A 14193-nucleotide genomic window follows, 5' to 3' on the forward strand; every position below is an offset into this window, starting at 1 on the left:
GCGGATTCTCTGCTGTTTTAGGTTTTTTAGTTTCTTTCCCTCAATCAAGGGTAATTCAATACAATTCCAACCTACCTTGACTTTAGTCCAACCTACCTTGACTTTAGTCAGAGATGCCATGGCAGTCACCAGAGTACTTGGCTCTTTTAAGCTTGTATATTTTTGTATTTATTAGGAACCCCAATTAGCTGCTGCCTAGGCAGTGGCTATTCTTCCTGGGTTCCAAACAGGATACAACATAGCAAATAAAATACATTATATACATTTACATTTAGCCATTCAGCAGATGCTCCCATCCAGAGTAACCCATAGCTAGTGCATTCATCTTAAGATAGCCAACCCCATAACACAGTCGAATCCCAACCATGTATCACATAAATAATACAATGCAAAATACAACACAAAGTGCATAAAAATGGCTGTGTGTCTCTTTAAAGTCCCCATCGTGCCATATGGTGTTCTTTTATTTGTAAAAATGATCTGGTTTTATTGCTAGCTTGAATTACCTGGGGGTGGCAGTAAGTTCCATTTAGTCATGGGTCAATTTAACACGGTGTGTTTCCCAGCCTCTGTTCTGGACCTGGGGACTGTGAAGAGACCTCTGGTTGCATGACTTGTGAGATACCGATGAGTGTCCAAACTGTGTAGAAAGCCACAACTTCCATTCAATGGGATTCCAAACAACCTAATTCCAACGTAACCTTGATTTTTTTTTTACCTTTATTTAACCAGGCAATTCAGTTATGAACAAATTCTTATTTTCAATGACGGCCTAGGAACAGTGGGTTAACCGCCTGTTCAGGGGCAGAACGACAGACTTGTTATTAGGGGGTTTGAACTTGCAACCTTCCGGTTACTAGTCCAACGCTCTAACCACTAGGCTACCCTGCCGCCCCAGTGATTTCAGAGATGACATGGCAGACACCAGAATAGTTGGCTTCCCTAAGCTTATGGAGAGAGCCACGACCTTCACTCAACTTGATTACAACCTAACATTGACTTTAGTGAGTGCTATCAGAGATGCCATTGGCAGACAGCATCAAAAATGCTGATGTGACTTCAGTTCTCCCTGCCAAGGCTTATGAATAATAAGTCTTTGGCATATAAAACAGGTCATCATTGATCTATTGTAAAAGTCAGCGACGTACAGGTGACCTTGTGACCTTCTTATAACCATTGCCATTAGAAGTGCCAGGGTCACGTGAATAAAAAGCAGGCTCCTTAGTGACGTGGAGAATAATACAGAGCTGATGTAATTATGATAATCCTTCCTTAAGTGGCGTACATTTTCTTTGTGCTGCCTTTGACCTTCAGAAGGAAGACGTGCCTGAGGCAAAGCCATTGAGTGGAATACAGGAAGTGTTTGACAGTGAATACAAAAGGAACGTGTACAATGAATGAGGGCAAATGTCATTCGCAACCTGGAGTGTACTAACCTTTGTGTAAATTCACAAGTCAAAATAACTTGAATAAATGGAACAAGGATTATTTTTCAGGTGCGTATAAACAGTGCCTTCAGAAAGTATTCAAACCCCTTGACTGATTCCACATTTTATTGTGTTACAGCCGTAATTCAAAATATATTAAATAAATAAAAAAATCTCACCCATCCACACATAATAACCCATAATGAAAGTGAAAACATGTTTTTAGGAATCTTTGCGAATGTATTGAACATTTAATTCAGAAATTTCATTTACATAAGTATTCACACCCCTGTCAATACTTTGTAGAAGTGCCTTCGGCGGGGTTTACAGCTCTGAGTCGAAGAGCATTGCACACCTGGATTGTAAAAAATATATATTTGCCCATTACTGTTTAAAAAATTATTCAATCTCTGTCAAGTTGATTGTTGATCACTGCTAAACAGCCATTTTCAAGTTTTGCCATAGATTTTCAAGCCACCCAGGAACATTAAATGACAGCGTACATTTGACCGTGTGGTCTAGGTTTTAGTCCTGCTGAAAAGTGGAATTTGTCCCCCAGTGTCTGTTGGAAAGCAGACTGAACCAAGTTCCTCTGTGCCTACAGCTTTATTCTGTTTATTTTTATCCAAAAACACTCCCGAGTCCTTGCCGATGACAAGCATACAGTGGTTGCAAAAAAGTATTTAGTCAGCCACAAATTGTGCAAGTTCTCCCACTTAAAAAGATGAGAGAGGCCTGTAATTTTCATCATAGGTACACGTCAACTATGACAGACAAAATGAGAGAAAAAACATACAGAAAATCACATTGTAGGATTATTAATGAATTTATTTGCAAATTATGGTGGAAAATAAGTATTTGGTCAATAACAAACAAGCAAGATTTCTGGCTCTCACAACCCTGTAACTTCTTCTTTAAGAGGCTCCCCTGTCCTCCACCTGTATTAATGGCACCTGTTTGAATGTGTTATCAGTATAAAAGACACCTGTCCACAACCTCAAACAGTCACACTCCAAACTCCACTATGGCCAAGACCAAAGAGCTGTCAAAGGACACCAGAAACAAAATTGTAGACCTGCACCAGGCTGGAAAGACTGAATCTGCAATAGGTAAGCAGCTTGGTTTGAAGAAATCAACTGTGGGAGCAATTATTAGGACATGGAAGACATACAAGACCAATGATAATCTCCCTCGATCTGGGGCTCCACACAAGATCTCACCCCTAGTGAATGACCTGCAGAGAGCTGGGACCAAAGTAACAGCCTACCATCAGTAACACACTACGGCCGTCAGGGACTCAAATCCTGCAGTGCCAGACGTGTCCCCCTGCTTAAGCCAGTACATGTCCAGGCCCGTCTGAAGTTTACTAGAGAGCATTTGGGTGATCCAGAAGAAGATTGGGAGAATGTCATATGGTCAGATGAAACCAAAATATAACCTTTTGGTAAAAACTCAACTCGTTGTGTTTGGAGGACAAAGAATGCTGAGTTTCATCCAAAGAACACCATACCTACTGTGAAGCATGGGGATGGAAACATCATGCTTTGGGGCTGTTTTTCTGCAAAGGGACCAGGACGAGTGATCCGTGTAAAGGAAATAATGAATGGGGCCATGTATCAGCAAGGGCATTGAAGATGACACGTGACTGGGTCTTTCAGCATGACAATGATCCCAAACACACCGCCCGGGCAACGAAGGAGTGGCTTTGTAAGAAGCATTTCAGGATCCTGGAGTGGCCTAGCCAGTCTCCAGATCTCAACCCCATAGAAAATCTTTGGAGGGAGTTGAAAGTCTGTGTTGCCCAGCAACAGCCCCAAAACATCACTGCTCTAGAAGAGATCTGCATGGAGGAATGGACCAAAATATTGAGATAAACTTTTGTTATTGACCAAATACTTATTTTCCACCATCATTTGCAAATAAATTAATAAAAAATTAAAAAATGTGATTTTCTGGATTTTTTTTCTCATATTGTCTCATAGTTGAAGTGTACCTATGATAAAAATTGCAGGCCTCTCTCATCTTTTTAAGTGGGAGAACTTGCACAATTGGTGGCTGACTAAATACTTTTTTTGCCCCACTGTACCTATAACATAATGCAGCCACCACCATGCTTGAAAATATTAAGAGTGGTACTCAGTGACATGTTGTGTTGGATTTGCCCCAAACATAACAATTTGTATTTAGGACAACAAGTTAATTTCTTTGCCACATGTTTTTGCAGTATTACTTACAGTACCAGTCAAACGTTTGGACACACCTACTCATTCAAGGGTCTTCCTTTATTTTTACAATTTTCAACATTGTAGAATAATTGTGAAGACATCAAAACTAACACATATGGAATCATGTACTAACAAAAATAAATGTTAAATCAAAATATATTTTATATTTGAGATTCTTCAAAGTAGCCACCCTTTGCCTTGACAGCTTTGCACACTCCTAGCATTCTCTCAACCAGCGTCATGAAGAATGTTTTTCAAAACAGTCTTGAAGGAGTTCCCACATATGCTGAGTACTTGCTGGCTGCTTTACTTTCCTTCACTCTGCGGTCCAACTCATCCCAAACCATCTCAATTGGGTTGAGGTCGGGTAATTGTGGAGGCCAGATCATCTGATGTAGCACTCCATCACTCTCCTTCTTGGTCAAATAGCCCTTACACAGCCTCGATGTGTGTTGGGTCATTGTCCTGTTGAAAACCAAATGATAGTCTTGCTAAGAGCAAACCAGATGGATGGCGTATCGCTGCAGAAGACTGTGATAGCCATGCTGGTTAAGCGCGTCTTGAATTCTAAATAAATCACTGACAGTGTCACCAGCAAAGCACTCATACACCTCCTCCTCTATGTTTCACTGTGGGAACCACACATGCAGAGATCATCCATTAACCTACTCTAAGTCTCACAAAGGCAAGTCGGTTAGAACCAAAAATCTCAAATTTGGACCCATCAGTCCAAAGACAGATTTGCACTGGTCTAATGTCCATTGGCCCAAGCAAGTCTCCTTTTCTTATTGGTGTCCTTTAAAAGTGGTTTCTTTGCAGCAATTCAACCATGAAAGCCTGATTCACGCAGTCTCCTCTGAACAGTTAATGTTGAGATATGTCTGATCCTTGAATTCTGTGAAGATTTTATTTGGGCTGCAATCTGAGGTAACTCTGGGTCTTCCTTTTCCTGTCATTTCTCTTTGCTTATTTGAGCTCTTCTTGCCATAATATGGACTTGGCTGTTTACCAAATAGGACTATCTTCTGTATCCCACCCCTACCTTTTCACAACACAACTGATTGGCTAAAACGCATTAAGAAGGAAAGAAATTCCACACAAACTTTTAACATGCATTCCAGTTGACTACCTCATGAAGCTGGTTGAGAAAATGACAAGAGTGTGCAAAGCTGTCATCAAGGCAAAGGATGGCTACTTTGAAGAATCTTAAATATATTTTGATTTGGTTAACATGTTTTTGGTTACTACATAATTCCATGTGTAATTTCATAGTTTTTATCTCTTCACTATTATTCTAAAATAGTATAAAAATTAACAAAAACCCTGCAATGAGTAGGTCTGTCCAAACTTACGACAGGTACTGTAAGTGCTGTGTTGCAGACAGGATGCATGCTTTGGAATATTTTAATTATGTTGAGGCTTTGTTCTTCTTTCTCTTCCATTTAGGCTTGTTCTCATAACACAATCATTAAACTCAAACTGTTTTAAAATCACCATTGGCCTCACAGAAATCCCTGAGCAGTTTCTATCCTCTCTGGCAACTAAGTTAGGAAAGATGCCTGTATCTTTGTAGTGACTGGGTTTATTCATACACAATACAAAGCGTAATTAATAACTTCACCATGATTCAAGTAATATTCAGAGTCTGCTTTTTACATTTTTACACATCTACCAAATCTGTGTCCTTCTTTGCGAGGCATTGAAAACCTCCCTGGTCTTTGTGGTTGAATCTGTGGTTGAAATTCACTATTCGATTGAAGGACCTTACAGATAATTGTATGTGTGAGGTACAGAGATTGGGTAATCATTCAACCACTAGTATTGAACAACAGAATGAGAATTAACTTATTTCGGCTTGTCACTACAAAGGGCTTCAATGCTTATTGACATATTTGTTTTATTTCAAACATTTTCTTCAAACAAAATTCCACTTTGACATCATGGGGTATTGTGCATAGATCTGTGACACGCAATCTCAGTGTAATCCATTTTAAATTCAGGCTGTAACAAAAAAATAAGGAAAAAGTAAAGGGGTGTGAATACTTTCTGAAGGCACTGTATAGTAGTATAAAAACAAGGTACAAAAGAAAAAGGTACATCTAACTTGAAGGGTTTTGCTTATTTTATTCAAGTGCTCTCATTGGTTGCTTTGTGCCGACCTGCATCAGAGCTTGGAAGATGAAATATGGGCCATTTGTATTCCTTGTTTCAATTGCATGTCCAACAGCAAATAAATAAAATAAAAAGCCAAAAAACAAAACAAAAAAATATGTGATTGATTCCTCTTGTCCCTCTGCATCTTTATCCGGCTTTATGCCTCTCTCTTAAAACCAGATCCAAATTCCAATTTGTGTTGTTGTTCTTTTGCTTTCGCCTTGGCTGTGGACTAAGGGAAGCGAGTTTGTTTTTGTCTGTTTTTCAGAGTGGGTATCCTCAAGGGTACAGAAGTATTGAGTCCTGTGTGTCCTACTCTCCTTTCACAATTCTCCTCAGTCAGAGAGCTTGCAAGCTTGCCACACAGCCTCTTATGGAATGGGGGGGGGGGGGAATCTGTGCATTTTACTTCAGTGAATCCCACACGTAAAGAACAATATGTTCGCAGTTTGAAGCTGTATACATTTTCAGCCCACCCTTTTGACAAAGGGTTCACAGCCCCCCCAAAACAAGGGTTCTCAGCCAAAGTAAGACGTCGAGAATACCACAAAACCAACATTGTCTGTTAATGGAGAGCTCATCTCTCTGGTACTTTCCCCTTTATTAGGTGTTACGAAATGTTTTCTGGCTGCGTCGCCTGCTTTTTTTGTTACCACTAATTACCGGAATAAACATTGATTTCCAAACATTTAGTCTCGTGACTAGTGCTAACCTCATCCACCCCATATTTTTCTTCTGAATTGACTCTTAAATTAATTATGCAAATGAGCATCCTTTGAACCCTTTAATTTAACTGTCCGGTACTTCAAACCCCAACATTAGCTGTATTATCTTATCATCAATCATGTCCTTTCAATTCTTGTAAAGAAAGAAAAATATAGGCTGCATTAAAACAGACGAATAGGTCAGCTCTTGGAAGGGGAGGTTCGTCTGATGACATTTGAAATGCGGCAAAAACAGAAAAGAAAGGGAATGAAAAAGCAGATAGGATTCTGGCTCTCTTTTGCCGAGCAAGCGGCCTTCGGAGGGAGGCTGCAGTCTAACTGACAGCGTTGTCAACGGCAACGTCTTTGCCGGTGGTAACATGACATCGCCGTGGAGACGGGCCGGAGTGAAGAGAGATAAAAGAGTTCTATGACAGGTGAATTAGAAGTGAGGGCCAGAGATGTGTCTCCCAGCAAGGGAATAACAAGACGGATAGACAGTGTAACACACAGAGGAGAGGAGCAAGGGAGTGAGAGATGTATGTCAACGAGGAGGAGAGAAAATAAAGAGAGAGACAGTGAGGGGTATGGACATTGAGGGAAAAGGAAGGGGAGACGGAGTGAGTTGAGAGGAGGAGAAGAGATGGAGTGCAATCCTCAAAGAGAGGCAGTTGGAGAGAACTGGAGAGGGTGAGCGAGAGATGAGATATCAGGAGGGGGAAAGTGGGAGAGAGGGAGGATGAGATGGAGTGTCTGAATATGAACTGCATTGTTGGTTAATTAAGGGCTTGTAAGTAAGAATTTCATGGTAAGGTCTACACCTGTTGAATTCGGTGCATGTGACAAATCCAATCGTATTTGATTTGAAAGAGAGGAAGGGGGAAAAGCAGAGCATGGTTCAGTGAGACAGAGCAAGATGAGGAATAAGAGAGCGAGGGATGGATTCACACAGAAAAAGGGAGATTAAAGGAGAGAGAGGTGTTGCCTGGGGTGGTCTAGTGGTAAACACCACCCCCTTCAACACATACAGTACCAGTCAAAAGTTTTAGAACACCTACTCATTCAAGGGTTTTTCTTTATTTGTACTATTTTCTACTTTGTAGAATAATAATGAAGACATCAAAACCATGAAATAACACATACATATGGAATCATGTAGTAACCAAAAAAGTGTTTATTTCATATTTAATATTCTTCAAAGTAGAAACCCTTTGCTTTCATGAGGAATGTTTTTCCAACTGTCTTGAAGGAGTTCCCACATATGCTGAGCACTTGTTGGCTGCTTTTCCTTCACTCTGTGGTCCAACTCATCCCAAACCATCTCAATTGGGTTGAGGTTGGGTGATTGTGTAGGCCAGGTCATCTGGTGCAACACTTCATCACTCTCCTTCTTGGCCAAATATCCCTTACACAGCCTGGAGGTGTGTTGGGTCATTGTCCTGTTGAAAAACAAATGATACTGGGACTAAGCTCAAACCAGATGGGATGGCATATTGCTGCAGAATTCTGTGGTAGCCATGCTGGTTATGTGAGCCTTGAATTCTAAATAAATCACTGACAGTGTCACCAGCAAAGCAACTCCACACCATCACACCTCCTCCTCCATGCATCACGGTGGGAACCACATGTGGAGATCATCCGTTCAGCTACTCTACGTCTCACAAAGAAATGGAGGTTGGAACCAAACATCTCAAATTTGGACTCATCAGACCAAAGAGAGATTTCCACCGGTCTAATGTCCATTACTCATGTTTCTTGTCCCAATCACGTCTCTTCTTCTTATGGGTGTCCTTTAGTAGTGTTTTCTTTGCAGCAATTTGACCATGAAAGCCTGATTCACACAGTCCTCTGAACAGTTGATGTTGAGATGTGTCTGTGAAGCATTTATTTGGACTGCAATTTCTGAGACTGGTAACTCTAATGAACTTATCCTCTGCAGCAGAGGTACCTCTGGGTCTTCCTTTCTTGTGGCAGTCCTCATGAGAGTCAGTTTCATCATAGTGCTTGGTGTTTTTTGCGACTGTACTTGAAGAAACGTGAATTTTCCACATTGACTGACCTTCATGTCTTAAAGTAATGATGGACTGGCATTTCTCTTTGCTTATAGTAGCTGTTCTTACCATAATATGGACTTTTACCAAGTAGGTGTCACGTTCTGACCTTTATTTTCTGTGTTTTGTGTTTAGTTAGTATGGTCAGGGCGTGAGTTGGGTGGGCAGTCTATGTTTGTTTGTCTAGGTTTTGGGAATTTCTATGTTTCGGCCTAGTATGGTTCTCAATCAGAGGCAGGTGTCAGTAGTTGTCTCTGATTGAGAATCATACTTAGGTGGCGTGGGTTTCACTGTGTGTTTGTGGGTGATTGTTTCCTGTCTCTGTGTATGCACCAGATAGGACTGTAATTTGAGTTTTCACGTTTTCTTGTTTTGTTAGTTTGTTCATGTGTACCTTATATCATTAAAAAGTACCATGGAAAATTACCACGCCGCGTATTGGTCCTCTGATCCGTTTCGCCTCTCTTCTTCGGAAGAAGAGGAGGCAACTCGTTACAGAATCACCCACCACAATCGGACCAAGCGGCGTGGTAAAGGACAGCGACGACAGCAGCAGCAGCATCAACAACAGAGGCCACCATCACAGGACTCCTGGACATGGGAGCAGATATGGAACGAAGAGGGACCCTGGGCACGGGCTGGGGAAAATCGCAGCCCCAAAGCAGAGCTGGAGGCAGCGAAAGCTGATCGGCGGCAATATGAGGAGCCAGCACAGCAGTGCGACAGGTACGAGAGGCAGCCCCAAATTTTTTTTTGGGGGGGGCACACGAGGGGTGGTACTAAGCCAGGTAGCAGACCTGAGCTCACTCCTCGTGCTTATTATGAGCAGCGCATTACTGGTCAGGCACCGTGTTATGCGGTTGAGCGCACGGTGTCGCCAGTGCGTGTCCATAGCCCGGTGCGCTATAGGGCAGCCCCCGAGAGTGCCATGCGAGTGTGGGCATTGAGCCAGGGCGTATGGTGCCTGCTCAGCGGGTCTGGTCGCCGGTACGCAGTCTGGGTCCAGGTTATCCTGCGCCGGCTCTGCGTGCTGTGTCTCCGGGCGCTGGGAGGGTGCAGTGCGTCCTCTGCCTGCGCTCCGCTCGTACCGGGCAACTGTGGGAGTGGAGCCTAGGGGAGAGGTGCGTGTAGTAAGCACTAGATCTCCCGTGCTTACCCACAGCCCGGTTCAACCTGTGCCTGCACTTTTGAGGGTCCGGGCTCGAGTAGTTGTCCAGCCTGGGGAAGTGGTGCCAAGGTTGCGCACCAGAGCTCCAGTGCTCCCCCACAGCCCGGTCTTTCAGGCTCCTCCTAACACCAAGCCTCCTGAAAGTCTCCCCAGCCTGGTAGCTCCTGTAGCAGCTCCACGCACCAGGCTGTCTCTCTGTCTCCTCTCTGCAGGTGCTCCCGCCTGTCCGGCGCCGCTGCCGGAGCCTCCCGCCTGTCCGGCGCTGCTGCCGGAGCCTCCCGCCTGTCCGGCGCCGCTGCCGGAGCATCCCGCCTGTCCGGCGCCGCTGCCGGAGCCTCCCGCCTGTCCGGCGCCGCTGCCGGAGCCTCCCGCCTGTCCGGCGCCGCTGCCGGAGCCTCCCGCCTGTCCGGCGCCGCTGCCGGAGCCTCCCGCCTGTCCGGAGCCTCCCGCCTGTCCGGCGCCGCTGCCGGAGCCTCCCGCCTGTCCGGCGCCGCTGCCGGAGCCTCCCGCCTGTCCGGCGCCGCTGCCGGAGCCTCCCGCCTGTCCGGCGCCGCTGCCGGAGCGTCCCGCCTGTCCGGCGCCGCTGCCGGAGCGTCCCGCCTGTCCGGCGCCGCTGCCGGAGCCCCTCAGCCCAGAGGCGCCAGAGCCCCTCAGCCCAGAGGCGCCAGAGCCCCTCAGCCCAGAGGCGCCAGAGCCCCTCAGCCCAGAGGCGCCAGAGCCCCTCAGCCCAGAGGCGCCAGAGCCCCTCAGCCCAGAGGCGCCAGAGCCCCTGTCCCTCTGTCCAGAGCCCCTGTCCCTCTGTCCAGAGCCCCTGTCCCTCTGTCCAGAGCCCCTGCCCCTCTGTCCCGAGCTGCCCCTCTGTCCAGTGGGGTCATTGAGAGGGGTTGCCATGGTGAGAAAGCCACGGAGGCGGAAAATGAGGCGGACAAAGACAAGGGTGAAGTGGGGTCCGCGTCCGCGCCAGAACCGCCACCGCGGACAGACGCCCACCCAGACCCTCCCCTATAGGTCAAGGTTTTGCGGCCGGGAGTCCGCACCTTTGGGGGGGGGTACTGTCACGTTCTGACCTTTATTTTCTGTGTTTTGTGTTTAGTTAGTATGGTCAGGGCGTGAGTTGGGTGGGCAGTCTATGTTTGTTTGTCTAGGTTTTGGGAATTTCTATGTTTCGGCCTAGTATGGTTCTCAATCAGAGGCAGGTGTCAGTAGTTGTCTCTGATTGAGAATCATACTTAGGTGGCGTGGGTTTCACTGTGTGTTTGTGGGTGATTGTTTCCTGTCTCTGTGTATGCACCAGATAGGACTGTAATTTGAGTTTTCACGTTTTCTTGTTTTGTTAGTTTGTTCATGTGTACCTTATATCATTAAAAAGTACCATGGAAAATTACCACGCCGCGTATTGGTCCTCTGATCCGTTTCGCCTCTCTTCTTCGGAAGAAGAGGAGGCAACTCGTTACAGTAGGACTATCTTCTGTATACCGCCACTTCCTTGTCACACCACAACTGATTGTCTCAAACGCATTAAGAAGGAAATACATTCAACAAATTCACTTTTAACAATGCAAACCTGTTAATTGAAATACATTCCAGGTGACTACCTCAAGAAGCTGGTTGAGAGAATGCCAAGAGTGTTAAAAGCTGTCATCAAGGAAAAGGGTGGCAATTTTGAAGAATCTCAAATATATTTTCTTTTGTTTAACACATGTTTTTGGTTGCTGATACCATATGTGTTATTTCATAGTTTTGATGTACTCAGTATGATTCTACAATGTAGAAAATAATACAAATAAACAAAAACCCTTGAATGAGTAGGTGTGTCCAAACTTTTTACTGGTACTGTATGCTCTTCCTAACCACACAGATTTGAACCCTGTGACAAACCTTTGTGTCTTTACAGTCTTCTCTTCAATTAAAAACATACAAAAATAAAATTATGAAAGAGGGGTATAGAATAATGATAGGGAGGACGATGTGTCGCTTACTGGTGGCATTGGTGAGCCGAAAGGTGACAGAGCTCTCAGGGATGTCACACACGTTGCGAACAGTCACCTCACACGTGTAGTTTGCAAAGTCCTTTGGCCTCAGGTTCTTCAGCTTCAGCACCTTTGTCTCCCCCTGCGTGACAGAAAACATGGACTGGTCACACAGATATAACAGTAACACACCCTCACTGACCGCATGTGAATAATCTTCACAAAAACACAAGCACACAGTACATTTACACAATCTCAGACACACATCATAAATACATTTCTAAATGCACTTTTAACCCTCCTGCTGTGTCCCGGGTTAAATTGAATTTTCTTTCTGAAAAATGTAGTTAATTTAGTCCGTTGTCATAAGGTTCCATGACAATGTCCACACAGGGCATGTGAACAAACAAAACACATTTTGATGATTTTCATAACATTTTGGGTGTTTTGTATAACATTTGTAAACCTGTGGTGTTCCCGGTCAAAAATTACTGGTCATTAGAAATTAATGGGTGAGACTACAATTAGTGTATACAATTGAGTTCAGGCACATGCCCATTCATCAGATGGGCACAGTTCCTCTCCCAGACCCCCACATGCATGTATGTTTGAGCACACACACATGCACACATGCACACGCACACACACACACACACACACACACACACACACACACACACACACACACACACACACACCTTCTTGGCTTCCACGGGAACCTTTCCCCAATAGATTCTTTCCCCCATGGGAACCAAACCTGTTTGCAGTCTCACAAACAAACGCAACATTGTTTCAGTAATATATAGAACATTTCTCGCAGCTCTGGTATATAAAGTTTTTTTGAGGACTTGCTCACAATTAATTCTGTGGCAGCACAATGACCTAATGATATACTGTATGTGAGGCTCTTGATCATATCTTTGATTATGACACCGGCGAGGAGGAGAGAGGCCAAGAAACTAACAGTGAAAATGCATTAGAGGAGGAAGTGTCAGAAGTTGAAGGCAACACAGAATATGATCCAGACCAAGAAACAACCGATGTGGAACAATCCAGTGATGAGTAGAAGGGCCCTGCTGAGGTTGTTGTTACATTCGGTCAAAGAATGGGAATTTGTCCTGGTCTTCATCCCCACCTGAGAGGAGAAGTCGGCATTCAGCTGAAAATGTTATCAGGATGACCCCAGGGCCAATGAAATACGCCATATCCCAGGATGATGACATAAAATCCTGACACTATTTAAACATTTGAATTGGTTTCAAAACAAATCAAATGACATTTTATTAGTCACATTCACCGAATACAACAGGTGCAGTAGACCTTACAGTGAAATGCTTACTTAAGAGCCCCGAACGGACAGTGCAGTTTAAACAAAATATGAATAGGAATAAGAGATATAAAAGTAACAAGTAATTAAAGATAAAAAAAAACAATATATACAGGGGGGTGCCAGTACAGAGTCAATGTGGAGACTACATACAGGGAGGTGCTGGTACAGAGTCAATGTGGAGGCTACATACAGGGAGGTGCTGGTACAGAGTCAATGTGGAGGCTACATACAGGGGGGTGCCAGTACAGAGTCAATGTGGAGACTACATACAGGGGGGTGCCAGTACAGAGTCAATGTGGAGGCTACATACAGGGAGGTGCTGGTACAGAGTCAATGTGGAGGCTACATACAGGGAGGTGCCAGTACAGAGTCCATGTGGAGGCTACATACAGGGAGGTGCTGGTACAGAGTCAATGTGGAGGCTACATACAGGGAGGTGCCAGTACAGAGTCAATGTGGAGACTACATACAGGGAGGTGCTGGTACAGAGTCAATGTGGAGGCTACATACAGGGAGGTGCTGGTACAGAGTCAATGTGGAGACTACATACAGGGAAGTGCCGGTACAGAGTCAATGTGGAGGCTACAAACAGGGAGGTGCCAGTACAGAGTCCATGTGGAGGCTACATACAGGGACGTGCCGGTACAGAGTCAATGTGGAGGCTACATACAGGGAGGTGCCAGTGATCTCTTGGCTACATAGCTGACGCATGCTGGACTGTCCATTAATCACGGTACCCCATTCTGCTTGTTTGTTTATCTGTCGGCCCAGTTGCCTAGTCAACGCCATTTTACCTGCTGTTTGTTGTCCTAGCTGATTAGCCTCGCCTACTGTTTTTAGCTAGCTTTCCCAATTCAACACATGTGATTACTGTATGCCTCGCTGTATGTCTCTCTCAAATGTCAATATGCCTTGTATACTGTTGTTCAGGTTAGTTATCATTGTTTTAGTTCACAATGGAGCCCCTAGATCCACTCTGCATACCCCTGTTACCTCCTTTGTCCCACCCCCACACATGCGGTGACCTCACCCATTACAACCAGCATGTCCAGAGATACAACCTCTCTCATCATCACCCAGTGCCTGGGCTTACCTCCGCTGTACCCGCACCCCACCATACCCCTGTCTGCGCATTATGCCCTGAATATATTCTACCATGCCCAG

At 44.7% G+C, this 14193-nt stretch overlaps 1 protein-coding gene across 1 annotated transcript in view; it reads right to left on the reverse strand.

Annotated features, from left to right (window-relative positions):
- Positions 1–14193, reverse strand: part of LOC118402723 (MAM domain-containing glycosylphosphatidylinositol anchor protein 1-like) — a 416200-nt gene that overhangs the window by 168512 nt on the left and 233495 nt on the right. Inside the window, exon 6 of the mRNA XM_035800916.2 lies at positions 11709–11841. Within this exon, the coding sequence (XP_035656809.2) occupies positions 11709–11841 (133 nt within the window). The remainder of the gene's footprint in view (positions 1–11708; positions 11842–14193) is intronic.

This window comes from Oncorhynchus keta, chromosome 2 (genome assembly GCF_023373465.1).
Source record: "Oncorhynchus keta strain PuntledgeMale-10-30-2019 chromosome 2, Oket_V2, whole genome shotgun sequence".
NCBI lineage: Eukaryota > Metazoa > Chordata > Actinopteri > Salmoniformes > Salmonidae > Oncorhynchus > Oncorhynchus keta.